Source organism: Madurella fahalii, assembly GCF_045866475.1.
Source record: "Madurella fahalii IFM 68171 DNA, scaffold_1, whole genome shotgun sequence".
Classification (NCBI taxonomy): Eukaryota; Fungi; Ascomycota; class Sordariomycetes; order Sordariales; genus Madurella; species Madurella fahalii.
This window is the reverse complement of record NW_027263971.1, coordinates 3,713,400-3,733,048: the sequence shown is the minus strand read 5'-3', so window position 1 is coordinate 3,733,048 and position 19,649 is coordinate 3,713,400. Positions and strand designations below refer to the sequence as shown.

The window sequence follows — 19,649 nt, the reverse complement described above, 5'->3', positions numbered from 1 at the left end:
CGAATCGGGGGATTTGCGACAAGAAGCGCGACACTTGCGAAGTGGATTGCACCTTGGCGAGGAAGACGGCAACTTCCACCGCTGCGTTGACTAGGAGTTATCAAGGTTGCATGCTGCGACGACGAGAAAAATAGTCTGCAAGGGCGAGGATGCCTGGAAGTGTGTGGTCTTTTGATGCGAGGGTGGGAGCTACTCCAGCGAGAGCTGGGCTGGCAACCACTGCTGTGCGGGATGGGGCTCTTGAATACCGCTTGGTTGAGAAATTTTAGCGGCGGGCAAGCCACCGTATCCACCGCTCAGCTGGGAAGAACATTGGAAGACTAAATGATGGCGGGCGGGGGTGCTGGCCTGCATCGTCACTTACAGCACGGCAGGACAGAGAGCAGCCGCGTGGCGGCATAAACATTTTAACGACCCTTGTTCATTGCTTTCATTTATCTCCTGCTTCCCTCCCGCCTTTTCCCACTCGATATTATGTCCCGGTGTCAGTTAGGGTGGTTATGGTCTGGCTTGGTTGGGGAATTGAGATCATGTCACAGCCATTGCATGGGGGGTTCGATGAGGCTTACACGGCACTAGACGGAAGAGGGACGGGGCGGTTCGGAGCGGTACGGCACGGCACGGCTCGGGAGAGTGCCGGGAGTATCCACCTTTCCCGCCAGCACACGGCACTAGCCTGCTAGCCACCGCGGCAATCAGAGGCGGGGGGAGACGGACCCCATGATGACAGCAAGCCACACCGGCGGCGGCCCGAGATCCGAGTGGAGATTGCGTCGCCGACGTTACACAAAATTTGCGGGCGCTACCTCGTCCTAGCGTGATCGATGAAATCCCCCAATGAACGCGATGCCAGATGGGTTGGTTGGCCACGTACCGGGTGGGATAGAAAGAGCAACGGGATTGCGGATTTGGGAGAATGTAAACGGATACAGATGGCGGCATGGTTTTTTCAAATATCTTTTCTGTTCTTCTCATTTCGTTTACGCTGTTTTTCCTTTTCCGTTTCTCTCTCGAACATCACCGGCGGGATAAAGCTGAATTCACCAGGGTGGTGATGGTCACGAACGAAAAGTCTATGCCCTTCTGTTTCGGTCAGCCTTTTCCCGTCTTTCTTTTTTTTTTTTTTCTTTTTCTTTTCTTTTTTCTTTTTTTCCTCGTCATCGTTGCATGTTCTGTGTATGCTTTGTACTATCATTTGGCATTCTGGTTTCTTCTGGTTTACGAACTTGGACGGATTATGGGGCATGATATCTATGCCTATCTACGTGGGCGGTTACGACAGGCAGTGTATAGAGAGCGTGGGAAGATGGGATGACATATATTGCGCATACACCACAACAATGTATTGTGTCTAAGCTTATTGAACCTTATCGTTCACTGGTCCGGCATCCCTAGACCATGCGCTCGTATCTCGTCACCATTGATATTTACCAAGCTGGCGTTCACTGGAGGTGCATTGCGTTTCTGATGAAGTCGCCCCCTTTTGCCTGTCGGTAGGTTTACTGGGGACTGGGTTGGCGATGACCAGCTCATACAATCCTAGCCACACGGGTAATAACGGGAAACCGCTGCTGGTCCGTGGCATTGTTCGATGGTCATAGCCGTTTATGTGATTGTCACGGTTGTTACCTTTTGTTGAGTAAACAGATAATTGACAAAGCAAGAGATGCCGGCACGTTGGCAAGGCAATCGGATCTGTAACCGGACTGGGGTTGGATCTACAAACCATCTCATCCAGTTGGTTCCATTTTCTGGTTCGCAGACAACACGAATACCATGGCGCCCATGGCGCCCATGTTGCCAACCGCCGAAGCGTTGCGCTGGCCGACTTTAACAGGGTGACCCAAAACCCGTCCATCTGAGCGCCCGCACGTTCAGGAATCCCGTCCCCTGCTGCACCCCAGATCGAGTTCCCGCCCTCACTCGTTATGTACCGTGCCCCGCGCTGCCGCTGGGTGGTGTAAGTGAGATAGAACCCCACCCTCTCCGCAAATACCTACGATCCCGTCCCGCCCCCCCTCACATATAATCAGCTATAGCAGTGCTACATCCCAACACACACACTTTGCTGACTATGCCTTACCGTCCGTGCCGGCGCAGGGCGAGCAGCTAGTGAACCAACGAACCTCGTCATGCAGCACGACGCGGGTTGCTGCTGACATACATTGGCCCCCATTTTCAACCCCCGCCCCAACCTGAAACACTGATGTTGTCTTTCTATTCCCCGAGTTCGGCACTGGAAGCGCTGACGAGGGCACCAGATGCGTACGTGCTCTGCGTCTATCCGCGCCTTGGCCGGCAGCAGTTCATGCCGGCAAGGCAAGCTTCCGGGCGTCAAGGCGCTAAAGGAGTGTAACACTGCGCTGCAACGGTTTGCTCCATAATGGCAGCCTGCCTCGTGTAACCGCGGGAATAAAAAGAGAGACAGAGAAAAGAAAAAGGGAGGGGTTAACCTAATAGGCCCCTGTCGCCCTCCCTAGGCAGCTGGCCACATGGCTAATCTCGACACTGCCGTATCGCGTATACGTAGACCTTGACAACTAGCGAAAGAGCATTGTATTATTGCGAGAAAGGAATCTGAAAATGGACGGTAGGGTATATTCAAACAACAAACTAAAGGTCAAGGAAAAAAAAAAAAAGGAGAGAGAGAATTTACGACCCAATCCTCCACAAAAGTACCATCAACGCAACATAACTCACCAGACTCAGCCCGACCAGAAAGCCGACGCTATTCCCGCTTGTCCGGAACTTCTTCTTGACTACCATCGTCCTTGCCCTTGATAACCCCCCGGCATTCACCCCTTGCCCATCCCCCATCCCGGTGCTGGCACTACTACTCGTCTCCGAGGCCCCGCTATTCTCCTCCTCCCAGCTGTCAAAGAACTGCCTGTTCCCCTCATACCTCCGATACACGGCAACTAACAGCACCGCGACGCCGTAGCAGGCTAGCAGTGCGCCGATGGGGTAGAACTCCGACGTGAAAATCTTGAGGACGACAAGGGAGAAGGAGAATTCTGGGGGCCCGGGGAGAACCTGCCGTCTTAGTGACATGCGTTGTGACTGAGGGGTGGGCTAAGGTTGCGAAGGAAGCAATAGATCAAGCAATAATAGCATCCTAAGATGCGTTGTATAAAAAACAAAAAAAGAAGGGGAATGGATCGGCAGTTTTTGGGAATACGTAAAGTTACATACGGCTGAGCGCGGTGCGCATGTAGGCTCCTTCAAAGGTGCGCTGGGCGGCGCGGATCTCGACAAGTCTAACGCAATTGCATGCAATAAATGTGAGTTTTTGAGTCTGGATTATGAGAGGGTACAACGGGGGGTGTGAGATGTGAGAACTGGTTGAGCCATGAGAATGGGGGAGAACGGTCCTTCGGGCCTGCACCCCGACGCCGCCGCCCGGGGGCCGCCCCGGAGGCCGCGCCGTGCCGTAAAATGTGTGGGGGTGCAGTGAGGCACGGCGGCGGCGCTGGCGTTTTGAATGTGGGCCCGGCAGATCGAGAAGGACCGATAGACTACCCTATGGGCTACGGACAGCAGGGGAATAGGGAGGAGAGGTTTTGTTGGGCGCTTGGTTGAGCGCTCGCTCGCTTGCTTGGTTGGTTGATCCATCATATGCCAAGGGCCCGAAGGGAGCAATGATGGAAGCGAACAGAAATAGAGACTGGTGGGATAGGGAAAAACTTGAGACTACTACTCACTCCTGACTCGTCAGGACGACAGACCGGGCGCGGTGCAGGCGCAGATGAAGACGGTCCTCTGGGTGCGGTTGGAGAGCCTAGGTGGACATAATTAGAATGGATGGAATGGGTAACCCCGTTGGTCATCGGCGTTGATTCCACATGCGAGCTGTGCCTTTCGGCCACGGCAGCGGCGGTCGGCAAACAAACAAGGCGCACCTCAAGCATGGACGCCATGATGATGGCTGCTGACTGATGAATTGATAATTGCAGGTAGAGCTCGCTCGGAGCCGAGCTGATAGACCGAGGACGAGCGAAAATATTCAGGGGGCTGCCAGGCGATAGGGCTTGGAACCGGGTTGATGGCGCTTGTTGGCGGCGGTCCGACGATCGGGGTGGGAGTGTCGGTTTCTGCTTTGTTGATGAGTGGTGAAGAGAGTTCCCTAATTCCGCGACCGAAGGAACATCAAGTGCGGCGTTGATCGTTTGCGAGACCCTAACCCTAACCAAGCCCTTACCGGGTGTAAGTCAAGCGAAGCCTCAACATGGACTCGACCAAGAATTTCCCGAGCGCATTATCGATCTATGGGCTTCCGTATCGAACGCCACCTTTCTTCAAGTCCTTCAAGTTTGCATAGAATGCTGTGCCTAGATGTTTTCAGCGGGATCGCTTGTAACACAGTGGTGCCTTCGATGCCTCGTACTCCTATATGCCTCGGCACTACGCGCTCTTTGGCATACGCTTTCTAGAATCAAAGTGCAAGCAACTGTCATTATTTGAAACAGCTCATAGCAAGAGATATGGTAGAAAAGTACGGAAACTAGACTAGGGGTTGCTGTTGGCTGCTCAACAGCTGCCAGACCCTGAACAAGGCACAACTACGGTCAGAACGCAGTTGGATGTCGGACCCTGGTTATAATTATGTCACATATCTTTGGCATATCCACGGTACTCATGCCGCCCAGAATCCTACGACTATTCAGGCTAGTGGCCGGCTATAGAAATAGGCCCGTCGAGATACCGCAAGGAGCGTTGTGGTACAGATGGAAGAACATAGCTACCTTGAAGGAGCACCCTACTTTCAAGCTAGACAGGGATGTAGCCTGCCGCAGCGTCACTGCTCAATAGAGTTAGTAAGGCCGCGATTACTTATCTTTACCATGAACCGGGGCATCTCCGTCGTATCGGTGGACGCCGATCCCGTGGATACTGCAGCCATGCGCTCGATAAAACGAAACTGGATGTGGCATCGGCTGGTATGCATTAAGTGGTGGCAACAGGGTGTCAAATTTCCTGGACGCGTAAAGGCGCGGGGAAAACGAGAGAATCGACCTCACGGTCGCGGTCCATGGTGCTAATGGCGCATTCGCCTCTAGCCAAACATGTGCTTGATTTCCATCACATTGCGCGAAGCGCTCAAGTCCATGATAATTGCAAAGAAGGAGAATTTGGTGCTCGATCCGATACTAAGCCCTAAAGTATGTTCCTTTCTTGTCCGATCGGGACATCAATACAACACACAAGAGGGTGCGCTGCTTCCTGGGGTTTCCATCTATAAACAAACAACATACACATTGCACTGCTTAAACAACTCTAGGCCTGTGCATGGAAGTTAGGGGATGGGTTAGGTTGTGCCCAGGATAAATTTGGCCTCGCCAAGCCGTTTACGGACCGAGAAAAATAGTCTATTCCATTAGATATATGTCCCCTGAGTTGGGATATCCAGGTTTGGGACGTGAGCAGATACGTATTTGCGGAAGATTGCTTGTCGAAGTGTCCAAGTATTGTTGTGATTGCAACCTCCTGGAGATGGCTACGTAACTGGTACGAGATAGTCTCTATCATGATGTTGCCATACGCACTTTAATATATTTGCACCCAACCTTTGGACTATGAGCTTGGATGAGGCCACTGTAACTGTAATGTTCGGCTAAGCACCGCCATGGCAACTTCGCTTATACCCTTGATGATTATATCACCTGCTCAGTGGCATCATTTCATTAGTATAAGTTAGGGGAAACTGTCCCCGGGCATCTGGGCCCTCTGATCAGAGGGCGGCACTTACTTAGGCGACGCTGGCTGGATCTTGCGGGGACTCATCTTTATTTTACATTTTAGGCAGGGCCGTCTGGGCCATTGACTCTTAGATGGGTCGCTGAATTTAACACCTCTTTCCACACTTGCTGCTCGCTCTATTCGAGGGCTTTCCTTGCATGCGGGATGGCTACCTTCTGAGCTGAGGGAGCTCTATTTACACATGTCTTGACCTTGTCTGGGTTGCATGAACTTACCGCCGTGGTTGCCTGACCTTGTTCATACGGCAGTTGGCTGTCTTCGGCCTTCCTATGGTTTTGATAGGTATGTGGGTGAAGATGTGTGTTTCTGCGCCATCTCACTATCGTAGGCACAGATTCGTGATGACTGGGATCTAACACATACCCTTTTTCCCTGTAGGTACTGGGATTGCCGGTATGGTCGGACAGAGGTTGGACTCTCTCTCTGCGTCACCGACTCGAGTGTCAATATCAGACCCTCCGCTGTACGGCATGGGATATACGGCGACATCAACTCTTGGGTTAACGGATTAGGAACATGAGCCGTCCCTGCACGAAACCACGAGAAATTACATGATACGGCTCGGGCTGAGGCGCCCCAAATTTCAAAGCTTGAGTCAAACTACAGCTGATTACCTGGTGCTTTTATGGCTACTGTTACGAGCTGGGCTCCCTTCTCTAGGCAGTTTGTAGGCAGTGATGCTACCTATCCCCGGAGCTGGTCTGGGTGTTCGCCAACGGACCTTCCGGATCCGAGTGAAGAAATTTCCAATAAAACTACCTCATACGCCTATAAACCCCCTTCAAATCGGCCTTGTAGACGCACTGCATATGCATTTGACGGCAGCTCTCCCGGTCGTCCCATGCTTGGCCACTGTTCCTTTCCGTATGGACAGCATTGGCATTTGTTGTGGCTGACAGAGACGTCTACTTTAATAATAGCGGCGGCATACCTTCAGACAACAATATACAACTTCAATAGAATCAGTTTCTGTTAGAGTCGCTCTGAGCGTTTCTTCTCCCCGTGGTGTAAGTGTACCGTGCACGGCACACATTCCACACTGGGTCCACCCCAAGTACCCCAGGCTCAGCTGGCTTTGCGCCAATCGGCTCCGTCCATGAGTTACAGGGGTCACACACAGCAAGCAATCAGCCTTGTCAATTGAAGCTTCGTGGCCGCTTTCCATCATCAACAGCTCTGGAGCTTCCCGCGCATCCAAACCCACCCACGACAGCCACCACCATATATTGTCGCCCGAGTAAACGATCCGACACGCACCACCGAAGAACAATCGCAGGCCGCGATCGGAAACAGATATGGCGCCCAAACAACGGAACACGGCGGCCCGCCCAGTCTCCCCAGTACCTGCCCCCGCCGCAACACCAGCAGCTCCATCACCACCGCTCCCGCCGTCGACGGTAACAGTCCCCAAAGCCTCCAAGAGCGGCGCGAGCGCTGGCGTCAGCGGCGGCCCTCCGACGTGGGACAAGATTGTCGCCAACGTCGCGCAGCACTACCTCGACACGACGCCGCAGCGGACCAAGCTGCTCGACAGCTTCATGGCATTCCTGGTGGTGGTTGGGGGGCTGCAGTTTGTGTACTGCGTTTTGGCGGGGAACTACGTTCGTCCTCCTTCCCCCTTCTCTCTCTCTCTCTCTCACACACACGCGCGCGCGCGCAAAGAGAGACGCCTCTTATTCTCCTTGTATACATATGGAAGGCTAACCGGCGCGGCAGCCTTTCAACGCCTTCTTGTCCGGGTTTGCTGCGACGGTGGGGCAGTTCGTTTTGACTGGTAGGTTTATTTCGCCACGAGGGATTGGAACATTGGAGATTTGAGACGATTTGCGGGGGGAAGAGGACTGACGATGTGGTTATAGCGTCGCTTAGGATCCAGACGACCGAGGCCAACAAGAAGGATTTCCCCGAGGTGTCGCCCGAACGGTGAGTTTTGCTGCTTTGCATCAAGGGGGCAATGGAACGCTGATTTGTTTTCTTTTCCCGGAGGCAGCGCATTCGCCGACTACGTCGTGTGCAGTTTGATCCTGCACTTCTTCTGCGTCAATTTTATCAACTAGCGGGGGGTTACGAGGTGCGTCTCAGTCGATGGTTTGTGTGCTGTTGTTTTTTTTTTACAAAATATTTGGGATTGTATAAATGATATGGCTGGAGTTACTTTTGCCTTCACGTGCTTGACCTCTAAAAGCGAACTGCGCTAGAGACGGAGAGGGAAAATATGATGATTTATAAAAGCTCCAATTTGACATCATTCTCCCCCTTCTGCCTCCCTCGGCGGCACGCTGCCTGTCCTAGGGGGGCCTCTCGGCGGCCCTGCCTTTGGCGGCGGCGGCAGCGGCGAGTTGGTCCTGCTCGGTGCATTATCTAGTTCCCTACTCTTCTTCTCCTGTTCCTTAAAGTAATCATCCATAAGATTGGGTCCGGCATGGTGATGTCGCTCCTTCTTTTTGCCCCTTGGCGGCGCGCCACCAGGGGGTGGCCCCGGTGAGCCCACCATCTGCGCAGGCACTAGGAAATCTGCTGACGGAGGTGGAGGCGTCGCGGTAGCGGCCGGGATAAAGGTTGTCGGTGATGCGCCCCCAGCTGCCGGAATACACTGCCCCTGGGCAGCTGAATCGCCGTCGAACAAGGTCTCCCCAGGCGCCTGCACCGGTTCGCTGAGCGGCGCGGGTAACCGATGCAGTGCCCCGTAGCCTAACACGCATCCCAGAGCACCCTCACCACCCCAATCGCGGCTCGGCTGAATCGTCACCTCGCGCGTGACATTGTACTCGTTATTGTAGACATAGAGGCGCAGTGGGCGGCCGATGTGGTCCTCGACCAGCTCGCTCAGGCCGCCCTCGCCGTGCAGCACGCCCTCGGGGGTGCCCAGGATGTAGTCGCTGAAGGGGAGTAGGCCAGCGGTATCGGCGGGCGAGTTGGGCGGCACGTCGAGGACATGCCAGATGTTGGAGACGACCGATAGCGGGGTCCACTGCAGCGTGAGACCAAGCGAGGCCGTATCGGCTGGGACGGGGATGTGTAGAGCTCTTGTCCGCTGACCCTGTTTTTTTCATGCTTGTTTATATCTTGGAACAGGAGGTACGAGTTTTGGAAGGCATACCTTTGCGCTCCAGAGGCCCAGCATGACGGAGCCGCCGGCGCAGTTGCGCACCTCCTGGGCGAAGAGCACCGGGTCTGAGTCGTCCTGCGCGGCGTGGAATCAGTCTTTGAACGCAGATAAAAGAACACTGAAGCTAAGAAGGCCCGTACAATCATGCGCCCGTTGATGCCCACGACGAAGTCGAACCAGGGCTCAATGGCCAGTTGTAGGTTGGTGTTGCGCAGCACTTGGAACCCAAACGCCCCATGGTTTTCCCTGGTTATCGGCGGGACGTCGCCGTCGAGGCGCGATATGAAGCGGTTGAGGGCGTTGAACATGGTGCCGGCTCTCGATATCTGGCTGTACCTGTGTTGCTGTCCGATGATGCTCCTGTCAGATCAAGGAGCTGTTGGGGAAGCTGTCGCATGTGCCTTACACAAACCGAGCTAGGGATACCGTATGGATACGGTGGTAATTCGGTTGGCGGGGCTCATTGAGGGCTGTGCAAGGTGGGTCATCCGCCTGCAAGGTCCTCAGCCCCTGTTTGGAGAAGCCTTGTTCTTGGCAGCCCAAAGGCTTGGTACTGTACTGTACGCACTTGTAATCTTGTCTTAAATGTCTGAACTTTTTTGATCGAAGAGCTCTACGCGTCACTTTAGGACCATTTCATTTTACTATTTTGAAAAAAATACATAAAACGCTGCAAAGGTCAGAGAGTGTTTTACATTGCAGCATTTACTTGGCTACCCAAGTCACCAGAGAGAAGTTTCGTGGACGAGTTTTCCTACATCGCTCATCATGACACTCAAACCTGTGGAAGGCCAACTGCCGCTCACCGATGAATGTCACCACTACGACGATATTGGTGAGGTCCCCTGGGATCTTCAAAAGTCAGTCTCATAGCACTCTTTCTATCTATCGCATATCACTTGCTAACTATGCCCCACAGATACTGGCACCAGCGGTACTCCATCTTCAACTTCTACGACTACGACATCCGCCTCACCGATGATGCCTGGTTTGGCGTGACTCCAGAGCCGGTTGCGACGCAAGTTTTACTCCCTTGTCCGCCGACATTCTCACACACTGACCTTCCGCGCTCAGTAAAATCGCCAAAGACATCCGCTCACACGCCCTTTCCAACCCCCCAAAGGACACCATCATCGACCTCTTCGCGGGCGCGGGCGGCAACAGCATCGCATTTGCCCTCTCGGAAAAGTGGTCGCGGGTGATCGCCATCGAGAAGGATGCCGCGACGCTCGCCTGCGCGCAGCACAACGCGGCCGTATACGGCGTCGCCGAAGCCATCACTTGGGTGCACGGCGACAGCCTCGAGTACCTGGCGCAGCTCAAAAACCCAAAGACGAAGCAGGAGCTAGACCCGGTGCTGCAAGTCGATGCGGCGAGCACAGTCCTCTTCGCGTCGCCTCCTTGGGGCGGAGTGAGCTACCGCGGACACGACGTGTTCGATCTCAGCACCATGGAGCCGTACAATCTCGAGACGCTGCACAAGGCGTGCCGGCCGATGGAGCACGCGCTCTATCTCCCGCGGACGAGCGATCTGAGGCAGATCGCCGAGCTGGCCCCGCCAGGGGAAAAAATCGAGGTGGTGCAGTACTGCATGGAGGGCGCCAGCAAAGCCATGGTGGCCTACATACCCGCCAGCCAGCGAAACGAACAAAGTTGACACGTCAGGTTCGGCCGGTCGTGATCCAAAACAGCGCATGGTTTAATCATTTGGCGCCTCCCCCCCCCTTAATTTTTTCTACAGCGCCCTAACAATGGTCCTCTCATCAAACACGTCCCTAACCAATCCCGCCACACACGCCTCCCAATCAACCGGCGTCATCGCATACGTCGACTCAAACGCGTAGATGCTCAACTGCCCAAAGAAGGGCCTGAGCACCTTCGCCACGAGCTCATCCTTCCTCTCCATCCCAACCTCATCACTGATCCCCCCAGGCTGGCCCAGCAGCGGCCGTTTATGCGACGACGACGACGGCAGCGGCCCGCCAACCACCTGCGCGACGGCTGCCGACTCGTTGGTCCCAAACAACCCGCCGCCAGCAGACCCAATAACCCCGAGCTCCTCGCAGACCTCATCCACCAGCGCCACGGGCTGGTACCCGCTGCCGGGCCGGTACACGGCGTCGATCGTATCCGTCACAAACAGCCACTCGTGCAGCTGGAAGTCATCCGGCGCCACGCACACCAGCAGGTCCAGCAGCTTGCACGCCTGCATGACCGCCGCGTTGCCGTACGTGTCCGATGGCGGGCTATGGTCGGGCGCCACCACCGACGCGATGGCCGCGTGCAGCTCGGCGTTCACCACGGGCCACAGCGGGGCGAGGTGGACCATGCCCACGCGCAGCACCAGCGCGCGCACCACCATGTAGACCTCGGCCCGGGTCGCCGACGACGGCGACGACGTGGCCGTCGCGCCCAGCAGCTCCGTCAGCTTGTCCAGAATGGCGGGCAGGTCGGCGACGAAGGCGTCGGGCGCGCACGCCAGGACCAGCGCCGCCGCGCGTCGCAGGTTGAGCTGCGTCCGCCGGTCCGCCTCGAGCCGCGCCGAGGTGGCCCCGACACCGAAGACGATGCCCGCCGTCGTGGGCGGCGTCAGGCGCGCCAGGATCTCGGGCATGCGCTCCTTGTCCGCGACGGTCCATTGCTTGAGGAGGGGCAGCCAGCCGGTGTGAACCAGCGCCACGGCGGAGCCGAAGAAGCGGGGGTCGTTGAATGCGTCCGAGACGTCCTTTTTCCAGGACTTTTGGTTGTTAGGGAGGCGCGAGAGTTCCTGGAGGAGGACCAGGGTGTTGCGGGATACGGTGTCGGGGAAGGACTTGGAGCGGAAGGTCGGGCCGATGACGTTGGTTGAGATGGCTGTTGCTGCCGTGAGGATGCGGTCGTTTTCGACGAGGATTTTCGGGAGGTTGGGGACGATAGTGGAGAGGATGCCGACCACGTCATCAGCGCGCTCGTCTGGGAGTCTGACTGCTGCGGAGGACAACTGTTGTTGCTGCCGCGATTGCTCGCTCGGCCGCTTCTCAGAGGTGACGTCGAAACTGGTTGGACGGGTGGTGAATATAGCTGTGAGAAGGCGGAGGAACAAGTCCTAGACACAACGGGTCAGCTCATCAAGGGGACCATCAGGCATGGCGAGACGGAGACCTACCGCTAGCTCTCGGCGCATCTTACGCTGTTCCCCAAAATTCGTATTATCCACCTTCTCGCCCAGGATGGCTGCAAACTCGAGCAGACTCGGCAATGTCTGCCGATGCGGGAATGGGTTGGCCAGCAGATCCTTCAGGAACGCGGTGCAGTCCTGCCATATCTCATCCATCGCATCATCTTCCAATGACCTAGCGTAGTCGACCAAGAAAATGACTACGTCTGTGTCCTGAAGCTCAATGGTGAGCGTGGATCGCCTCGACGGATCCAGAGCGGCCGGGTTTGTCCGGCTGTAGATGGCATTGAAGAGAGCCGGGATGGTGTGCTTCGGCCGGGACCCGTCCAGTGCCGGGAGCAGGTTGAACACCTCGGCGGCCTTGGACGGTTCGGCGTTGTCCAAAGCGCCCCGCCAGATCCCAATCACCGTCTCGAGGCACTCAAGCGTCTCCGCGGCAAAGAGATGCTCCAGCAATCTCCTAGCTCGGTTCCTCATGCGCAACGACGTGTAGTTGAGCGACGCAGCCGAAGAGGTATCCTGCAGCGCCGCGTCGCTCCCCTGGCCCCATGACCAGATGGTGAAGCACATGCGGACGGCGTCCTGGAAGGCGAGCAAGACAGTCAGCCTGTCGTTAGCCGTGGCGCTCCGGGTCTGTGGTGCGTCCGAAGAGAACACGCCCGAGACCATGTTGCCGAAGAAGCCTTGGGGCTGATCCGGGCTCTTGACAACCTGGGCTCTAGCCTCTTCAGCCAGCAGCCTGTCGTGTCCGTTGGCCAGGACCTGCTCAAGACCATTCAGGAGCGATATCAACGTGGTCTCGGGTCCAACTGCGCGATTGGACGGTGCCTGGTCGTTATTTCGGAATAGACGCTGGAGGTTTTGGAAAGTGCTGCCGATTTGACCGCAGAGTGTCTCCACGAGGGGGATGAGAACTTGGAAGAGCGAGTCGGCGTATAACGGCAGGCATTCGGTGAGGAAGCCTATCCAGCTGTCTAAGACGGGCCGGCTGCTTGGCGAGCTGAGACCGGCGAGGATGCACTTAAGCAGAGTCGGGGGCGGTTGCATAACGCTCAGCCTCTCCCCCGTCAGGGAGGCTCGTGAGGCCCTTGCCGGGTCCATGTTTCGCTTCTCGTTGGTTGGTGAGGTTGGGAGTTCCGGCTGAACCAACTCGCGGAGTTTAAGAGCGGCATAAACGACATCAAGAAGCAGAACTTGTACGTATGGGTCAGGCGCCCCGAGAGATTGCGAGAGCTTCTCAATCAAGATGTCCTCCAGGTGGAGTTTTGATAACTGCCCGGCGAACGGATTCAGGAGAATCTGATGAAGGGTAGTCAAGGCAGAGCGGTGGAGCTGCGTTGCCCTCGCTTCTGATCCTTCTTCGCCCGCGACCTTATCGTGCGCCAGACACTGGAGACAGACATGAAGGAAGAATTCTTGGAGTGAGATATCACCATCCGTTCCAGCTTTGCCCGTCAGAATACAGAGTTCAAGCGAATAGAGATTGGCGGAAGGCTTACTGATCTCGGAAAGCGGTGGATGGAACGCATCCGACCGGATCATCCTCTTCGCTAGGACCGCCCAAGCCGCGTCGGGCGCCCAACGGCACACACTAGACAGGCAGCGGATGTAGTACAAAGCCAGACTGAGGTCATCGTCCTCAGTGAAGTGTATCAAGGCTGATTGGGGCTCCGGACGACGTCTTAGAAATGGTAGTTCTGCGAATTTCGTGATAAAAATAGCGAAGAGTCTGAGAGCCGTGGATTAGCACAGGGTATAAATGTGACGGCCTTGATTACTCACTTGTCTATCGTGTTAAGATTATTGAGCCAAGTTTTGGTTGTCATGAATAGCTGCGTTCTTTCGTCGGCAAGGGCATCCAGCATCAAGAACAAGGGCCTAGTCAACATGATTTCGTAATGATCCATCCCTGCCAGACGAGGGGACGCCTTGACATCACCATTAGCGGCCTTCGCCCCCCGACGCTCTGTGCCGGAAGGATTGTCCTGCAAGCTATGTGACCATAGCACACAGAAACTTCGACCGGAATCTGCGGGACGTTGGGCAAAGGTGCCGGTCGTATCATGCACAAGCATTAGGGAGCAGATGGCGGCTTCGATATCCCGATTTGTGGGTGTAAGAGCGCTCTGGAGCAACCAGAGGCTGCGAACCGTCTCTACGTGATATTTTGGCTCGGATGCCGAGAGGAAGGCCCAGGCGTGGCGCACTAGGGGGATGACAAGATTCGAAAGATCAGAAATCGTTAACCTGTTGGCCGAGTAGAGATGTGTTGAGAGAGAGAGTATCGATGAGTATGTTGTGAAAGGTATCGGAGCGCCGGAGGAGAGGCATTCATGAAGTGCGGTAAGCAGCCTGCTTGTATCAAGCAAGGGTGTTTCCGGGGTTTTGGATAGGAGGCGAATAAGAACCTGACTCTTGATAGCCATTTCTGTACCTGACTGTTCCTGACTTAGGGAGTCGCAATTGAGATTGCACGCCTTTTGCAAGAGAAGTTCGGCCAGGTTCTGCGGTGCAAACGGGGGCGAGACTGCATCTAGGTTGCCTTGATCGGTGACGTAAAACGTCCTGATCTTCTTAAGCAGCTCTAGGTTTGGTGAGGCCGCCAAGATCTTAGATTCGATGACGGGGGCTGATTTATTTGTCGGGGCTGATAGAAATGCTCGTTCCGGCACGAGCTCGAGCAGGTTGACGGCGATGCTCAGCGCCGCCTCCAACAAGGACACATCTAGCGAAGCTGAGACGTCTCCGGACTTGGCACTCTCGTTCGCCCCTTGCACCATACACAAGATGGACAGCACTGTAAGAGGAGCGTGGATGGTGATCATTTCCTCCTCCCTGACGTTGAAGTGCGCTAGGATGAACTTGACCAGGTCAAGTTTTCCGCTTCGCTCTGCAACAGGGAGATCGCCGGGACTGATGGCCTGAGCCATGAGCGCCAGCATTTCACTGTAGATCAGCCCGCTCTCAACACCATCGAAAAACACACTGGCACTCCGCAAAATCTCGGTGAAGTCGGCTTTGCTTGCGGCCTTGGACTTGAAGTCTCTCACGCTATCCACGATAGGGAGGAAAAGCTCGGGCACAACCAGGCCACCGACCTCCCACCTGTCCATCAATGACAGACAAATACGGTAAGGCCGAGCCCGTTCCGCCGGGTTGCTGTCGGTATCCAACTTGATCATGGCAAGCAGGGCTCGTGTCAGCGGCTGCAAACCGAACTCTGCAAAATAGCCCGTCCTTGAGGATAGGAAGCCGTGGCCGTGGGTCGTTGTGGATGTAGGAGAGTCTAAACCACCCTCGTGCTCAGCAGCCGCCGGCGGCTCGGGCCCAAGCAGCCAGGTCCACAATCGCCTGTTAAGGCTCATGTCTCGCCGTACTGTGACCCCAACGGCTGCTCTCAGCAGAAGCTCCAGATCACCAGCCTTGGCTCTCCGCTGTAAAACATCAGAATGTAGCGGAAGATGCGTGACTAACAGGTCCAAAAAGCCACGCTGGATGAGAAGCTGTTCGTCGGTAAGACCAGCAGCGAAGCAACGTAATAGCAACCCAGGTTCTGGGGAAGTGACCAACCGAGAGAGCTTCGCAGACGTCTCTTCATCCACACCATTTCGCGCATCAGAGCCGCTGGCTGATTCGGGCTGCAACGTATGACCCAGCTCAGGCAGACAACGCAAAAGGTAGGCCAGGGCGCCTGTTCTCCGGCTATGGCCGGTTATGGAGGCTAAAAAGAAACACTGCCAGAAGAAGTCGTCACCCGATGAATGGGCGCTGGTGATGTCCTGGCATCCAGGGGGGCGAACTGCGGCCTTGAAACGCTCCATGAGCTTGAGGGTGCGCTCAAAGTCCTCGCTGGTCTCCTCCTCAAGTCCGGGCAAGAGGGCAAGCACGACGGATTTCAGTGCCGGCCGCAAGGACCGCCGATCGAGGTCCAAAAAGTAGCGCTCGAGGAGGTCGAGGAAAGGGGCGCGAACCGAGAGCGAGGCGAAGGATAGCACCGCGGCGAGGCCGGGGAAATATAAGGGCAGGTCCCTCGACAAGCCATCTTTCCCAATAACGGAGAAGACATAACTGTATACTTCAAGAGTTTTTTGGTGGACGCCTGACGGGAGCGAGGGGTTGAGACATTGCGACAATCGCTTTGCGACGGTTGCTTTGGCGGGGATGACCGAGATGGATGACGGGCGAGCCTGGAGAGCCTATTGTCGCAGAGAGAAGTCGAGAAGTCAGAACAATACCAAGCAAACATAGACGGACTGCAGGGCTCGCACCTTCAGTAGGCGGTTGAGAAACGAGATGTAGTCGGCCCATTCCTGCAGCGCCGTGTCGAAGAGCGACAAGGCCCTCTCGACGCCGGTCGCATACTTCCTGTAGTTTTTGTCTTTTGGCGGCGCATCCTCTGATGACGGTAGCCAACACCAGCCGGAGCGTTAGGGCAGTTATCCAACACCAGAATCCACAAATTGAACCAGCATACCGCTTCCCAGTTGGTTCCTCCACTGCCGCGGCACGGGCGACTCGCGGCCAGAGCTCTCAGGCGAAGCGGAACGGCGGCCGGGCTCAAGCGCCATGGCAAATGAGGAGTTGTCCCGGTATGCTGTTGTCGTCCCAGTGCATTGCCGAGTCGGATTCCGGCCGGCTAGACGTCCGCGGAAGGTTAGATGCCGGAGAAAGCTCCGTGGACAGGTTGTATGGCGAGTTCAAAGCTACGTTGTTCAATTGCACCGCAGCTCCAGGCACAAGGCCCCTCTCCCACCAGTTGGGAATGCAGCGCACTCGCATTACGTTAGCGCCTGTGATTGGACCCTGTGCCCTAGCTCAGCCCCTGCCTGCAGCTGATCGGCAAGGCTGAGACCGCTATCTTATCGCCTGGGTTGGGTCCGTTGGCGCTCCACTGTCGTCATCTCAACTCGTCTGCCACTGTCGCCCGGCTGCCCTGTCACTCTCTTTCCCCCAAGTGATGTTCAAGATGGAGTGCTGCCTCGCCAGAAGGCCAGGGTAAACCTTTGATTTCTTTGAACCTGCACGCAAACAATGCGTGAGCAGAGAACAAGACCGTGCGTCTACAATGGCTCGGGAACCGGAAGCTGAAAGCAGCAATGGCCCGTCTCGATCGTCGTCGCCGTCGCCTGCACCTCCACCTCTCCCGCCCCGTCGAAAGCCATCCGCCGAGGGGCCCATTCAGGTGTCGTCTGCCCAGTCCAAGCCCACAACAGCCATTTCGCCCATAGACATATCGACGCTGTCATTCCCCGACGGCTCACGAGGCACCTTTCCCACGAACGCGACGAGGGCTGTCTCAACACCGCTTGCCAGCGGATATGTGACACCGAGTCGAGATGGCACGGCTGGCGGTGATCTCGCCGACGCTATGAGCGTCATGAGTTTTGCTCCGACGCTGCGTCCCCACGGTGACCTCGCGAGCCTCGTTGCGGGAGAACTCAACAGGAAAAGCCGCGCATGGAACCTTCTTAGGTCGCAGTCCGAAGCCGTCCAGCCCTTCGAGAGCATCGAGCTCGGCGCCCCTGGCGACCTCGCTGGCTTTCAGAGCGAGTTTGATGATATTCCGGACGATACAGCCGACGACGTCAGGTTGGCTGCTTGGAAATCCAAGATGAAGCACTACATGATCCTGTCGTCTGCCGGGAAACCCATCTACAGCCGCCACGGCGATCTGAGTCTCATCAACTCGTACATGGGCGTGGTGCAGACCATCATCTCGTTCTATGAAGGCGCCAAGAACCCGCTACTGGGCTTTAGCGCCGGCAGCGCACGTTTCGTCATTGCTATCGAGGGTCCCCTCTACTTTGTAGCCATCAGCAAGCTAGGCGAAAGCGATGCCCAGCTCAGGAGTCAGCTCGAGGCCTTGTATATGCAGATATTGTCCACCTTGACTCTCCCTACGCTCAAGAACATATTCGTACACCGCCCTTCCACCGATCTCAGAAAGCCCTTAGAGGGTACCGAGTCGCTCCTCTCGTCACTCGCCGACAGCTTCACCAGGGGCTCTCCGTCAACGCTCCTCGGCGCACTCGAATGCCTCAGGTTAAGGAAATCGCAGCGCCACTCAATAAACAATATTTTCCTCAAGAACCGCAGCGAGAAGCTGCTCTATGGGCTCATCGTAGCGGGCGGAAAGCTGGTCAGCGTCATCCGGCCACGTAAACACTCCCTCCACCCCAGCGACCTCCAGCTCATCTTCAACATGCTTTTCGAGTCGGGCGGCATCAAATCGGGCGGCGGCGAGAGCTGGATTCCGCTCTGTCTCCCGGCCTTCAACAACAGGGGCTATCTATATATGTATGTGAGCTTCTTCGATGACAAGCAAGATGGGAGCTTTCCCCTGGGGTCAGTCCAACAACAGCCTCCCATGTCACCCGACAACGGTGGCGGCGTCGGCGGCGACGATAACACCGGATACAGCAGCCACAACGAGGACGAGATTGCCATCATCCTCATATCGCCCGACAAAGAATCCTTCTACGACCTCAAGGAGATGCGCGACAAACTTGCCGCCCAACTGACCAAAACCGGCAGCCTCTCCCTCATCCGCAGCGCCGTCTGTCAAGGGCGTCCCAAAATTCAATCCATCGCCCCGGGAGCCCAGCTAAGCCACTTCCTCTACAAGTCCCGCGCAAACGTGCAATTTTGCATGTCGTCCCTTGAGCCCGCCTTCTCCAGCCCATCACCATCCCCGTCCCCGTCTCAAGAACACAGCCATGTTACAGCAGCGTCGCCAGAGAAAATGGTTGCCCGCCGCAGACTAATGAGCGTCTACCACGAACTACACGCCTCCATGCACGCGAAGCACTCTCACCTAAAGGTCCTCCACGCCGTGGGCGACGACGCGGCCAGCCTAGCGTGGATTACACCAGTCTTTGAGTTCTACTGTGTCGCCGGCCCGAATGTCTCGCGCGCGGCCATGACGCAGGGGGCGAATCGGGTGATTCAGTGGGCTAAGAGGGAGGAAGAACGGTTGTTTATCATCGGCGGGGGTGTGTTCTAATGTGCGGTGATGGTGGGACGGGATATGACATGAATGATGAAGGAAGTGAATAAGCATGGCGACTAATTCGGATCTGTGGTTTGAGTATAAGCCGAGTATATCTCCAATGGAAGATAAATGTCAATAAATAAGGGGAGCCAACGGATTAGAAGACGCAGTCCTAACTGGTCCGTTATTCCTGAGTACCTAGGTCGGGGCTTGGGAACGTACGTCTGACGTCAGGTGTTTCGTGATGTTCCAAGCAGATATCTAATAGAAGAAGTAACGGTACACCAGGCGTGCATAGTAACGGGGGTAGAACTACGAGGTTTTATGGACTGGCGGAAGTGGCAACACAACATCCAAACTGTGTGTCGGAAGTTCCTCACCTTCCATCGTAACCTTAGCCGCATCACCACATACTTGGTATCAACTTAAGAGGGTGTAACATGACATTATCACTGTCGCTATCGTCATCACCATCTTCGTCTTGCTCTTCGCCTCGGTGGTCCTCGTTCGAGGCTGGGGTTAGGGTTTCATGTAGGTAGGTAGATGGGGCTACGTCTTGAAACACGTTGCTACAGCTCACAGTCGGTTAGTTTGACCTAGTGTGTACAGATCATCCCGAGACGGAATATCAATAA

The 19,649-nt window shown here is 55.8% G+C and overlaps 6 protein-coding genes across 6 annotated transcripts; 3 read left to right on the top strand and 3 right to left on the bottom strand.

The window, feature by feature from the left end:
- Positions 1-2,652: 2,652 nt before the first annotated feature.
- On the bottom strand, positions 2,653-3,917 carry MFIFM68171_01164 (DUF202 domain-containing protein; the record flags this gene model as incomplete). The annotated part of the gene is made up of 4 exons (XM_071056586.1): positions 2,653-3,014; positions 3,193-3,257; positions 3,702-3,778; positions 3,900-3,917. 4 exons carry the CDS (start codon positions 3,915-3,917, stop codon positions 2,653-2,655), a joined length of 522 nt encoding a protein of 173 aa, XP_070912687.1.
- Positions 3,918-7,052: 3,135 nt separating this feature from the next.
- OST2 (oligosaccharyltransferase complex subunit epsilon) lies at positions 7,053-7,814 on the top strand (the record flags this gene model as incomplete). Its single annotated transcript, XM_071056585.1, has 4 exons — positions 7,053-7,358; positions 7,474-7,531; positions 7,617-7,680; positions 7,748-7,814. 4 exons carry the CDS (start codon positions 7,053-7,055, stop codon positions 7,812-7,814), a joined length of 495 nt encoding a protein of 164 aa, XP_070912686.1.
- Positions 7,815-8,002: 188 nt separating this feature from the next.
- MFIFM68171_01162 (PDZ GRASP-type domain-containing protein) lies at positions 8,003-9,174 on the bottom strand (the record flags this gene model as incomplete). The annotated part of the gene is made up of 3 exons (XM_071056584.1): positions 8,003-8,797; positions 8,858-8,941; positions 9,007-9,174. The coding sequence occupies 3 exons, from the start codon at positions 9,172-9,174 to the stop codon at positions 8,003-8,005; spliced, it is 1,047 nt and encodes a 348-aa protein (XP_070912685.1).
- A 460-nt stretch (positions 9,175-9,634) lies between these two features.
- Positions 9,635-10,523, top strand: tgs1 (putative diacylglycerol O-acyltransferase tgs1; the record flags this gene model as incomplete). Its single annotated transcript, XM_071056583.1, has 3 exons — positions 9,635-9,726; positions 9,786-9,884; positions 9,941-10,523. The coding sequence occupies 3 exons, from the start codon at positions 9,635-9,637 to the stop codon at positions 10,521-10,523; spliced, it is 774 nt and encodes a 257-aa protein (XP_070912684.1).
- A 78-nt stretch (positions 10,524-10,601) lies between these two features.
- MFIFM68171_01160 (Dopey, N-terminal-domain-containing protein) lies at positions 10,602-16,591 on the bottom strand (the record flags this gene model as incomplete). The annotated part of the gene is made up of 6 exons (XM_071056582.1): positions 10,602-11,951; positions 12,012-13,468; positions 13,523-13,752; positions 13,806-16,219; positions 16,292-16,419; positions 16,498-16,591. 6 exons carry the CDS (start codon positions 16,589-16,591, stop codon positions 10,602-10,604), a joined length of 5,673 nt encoding a protein of 1,890 aa, XP_070912683.1.
- Positions 16,592-17,088: 497 nt separating this feature from the next.
- On the top strand, positions 17,089-19,026 carry MON1 (Vacuolar fusion protein mon1; the record flags this gene model as incomplete). The annotated part of the gene is made up of 1 exon (XM_071056581.1): positions 17,089-19,026. The coding sequence occupies one exon, from the start codon at positions 17,089-17,091 to the stop codon at positions 19,024-19,026; it is 1,938 nt and encodes a 645-aa protein (XP_070912682.1).
- Positions 19,027-19,649: the final 623 nt, after the last annotated feature.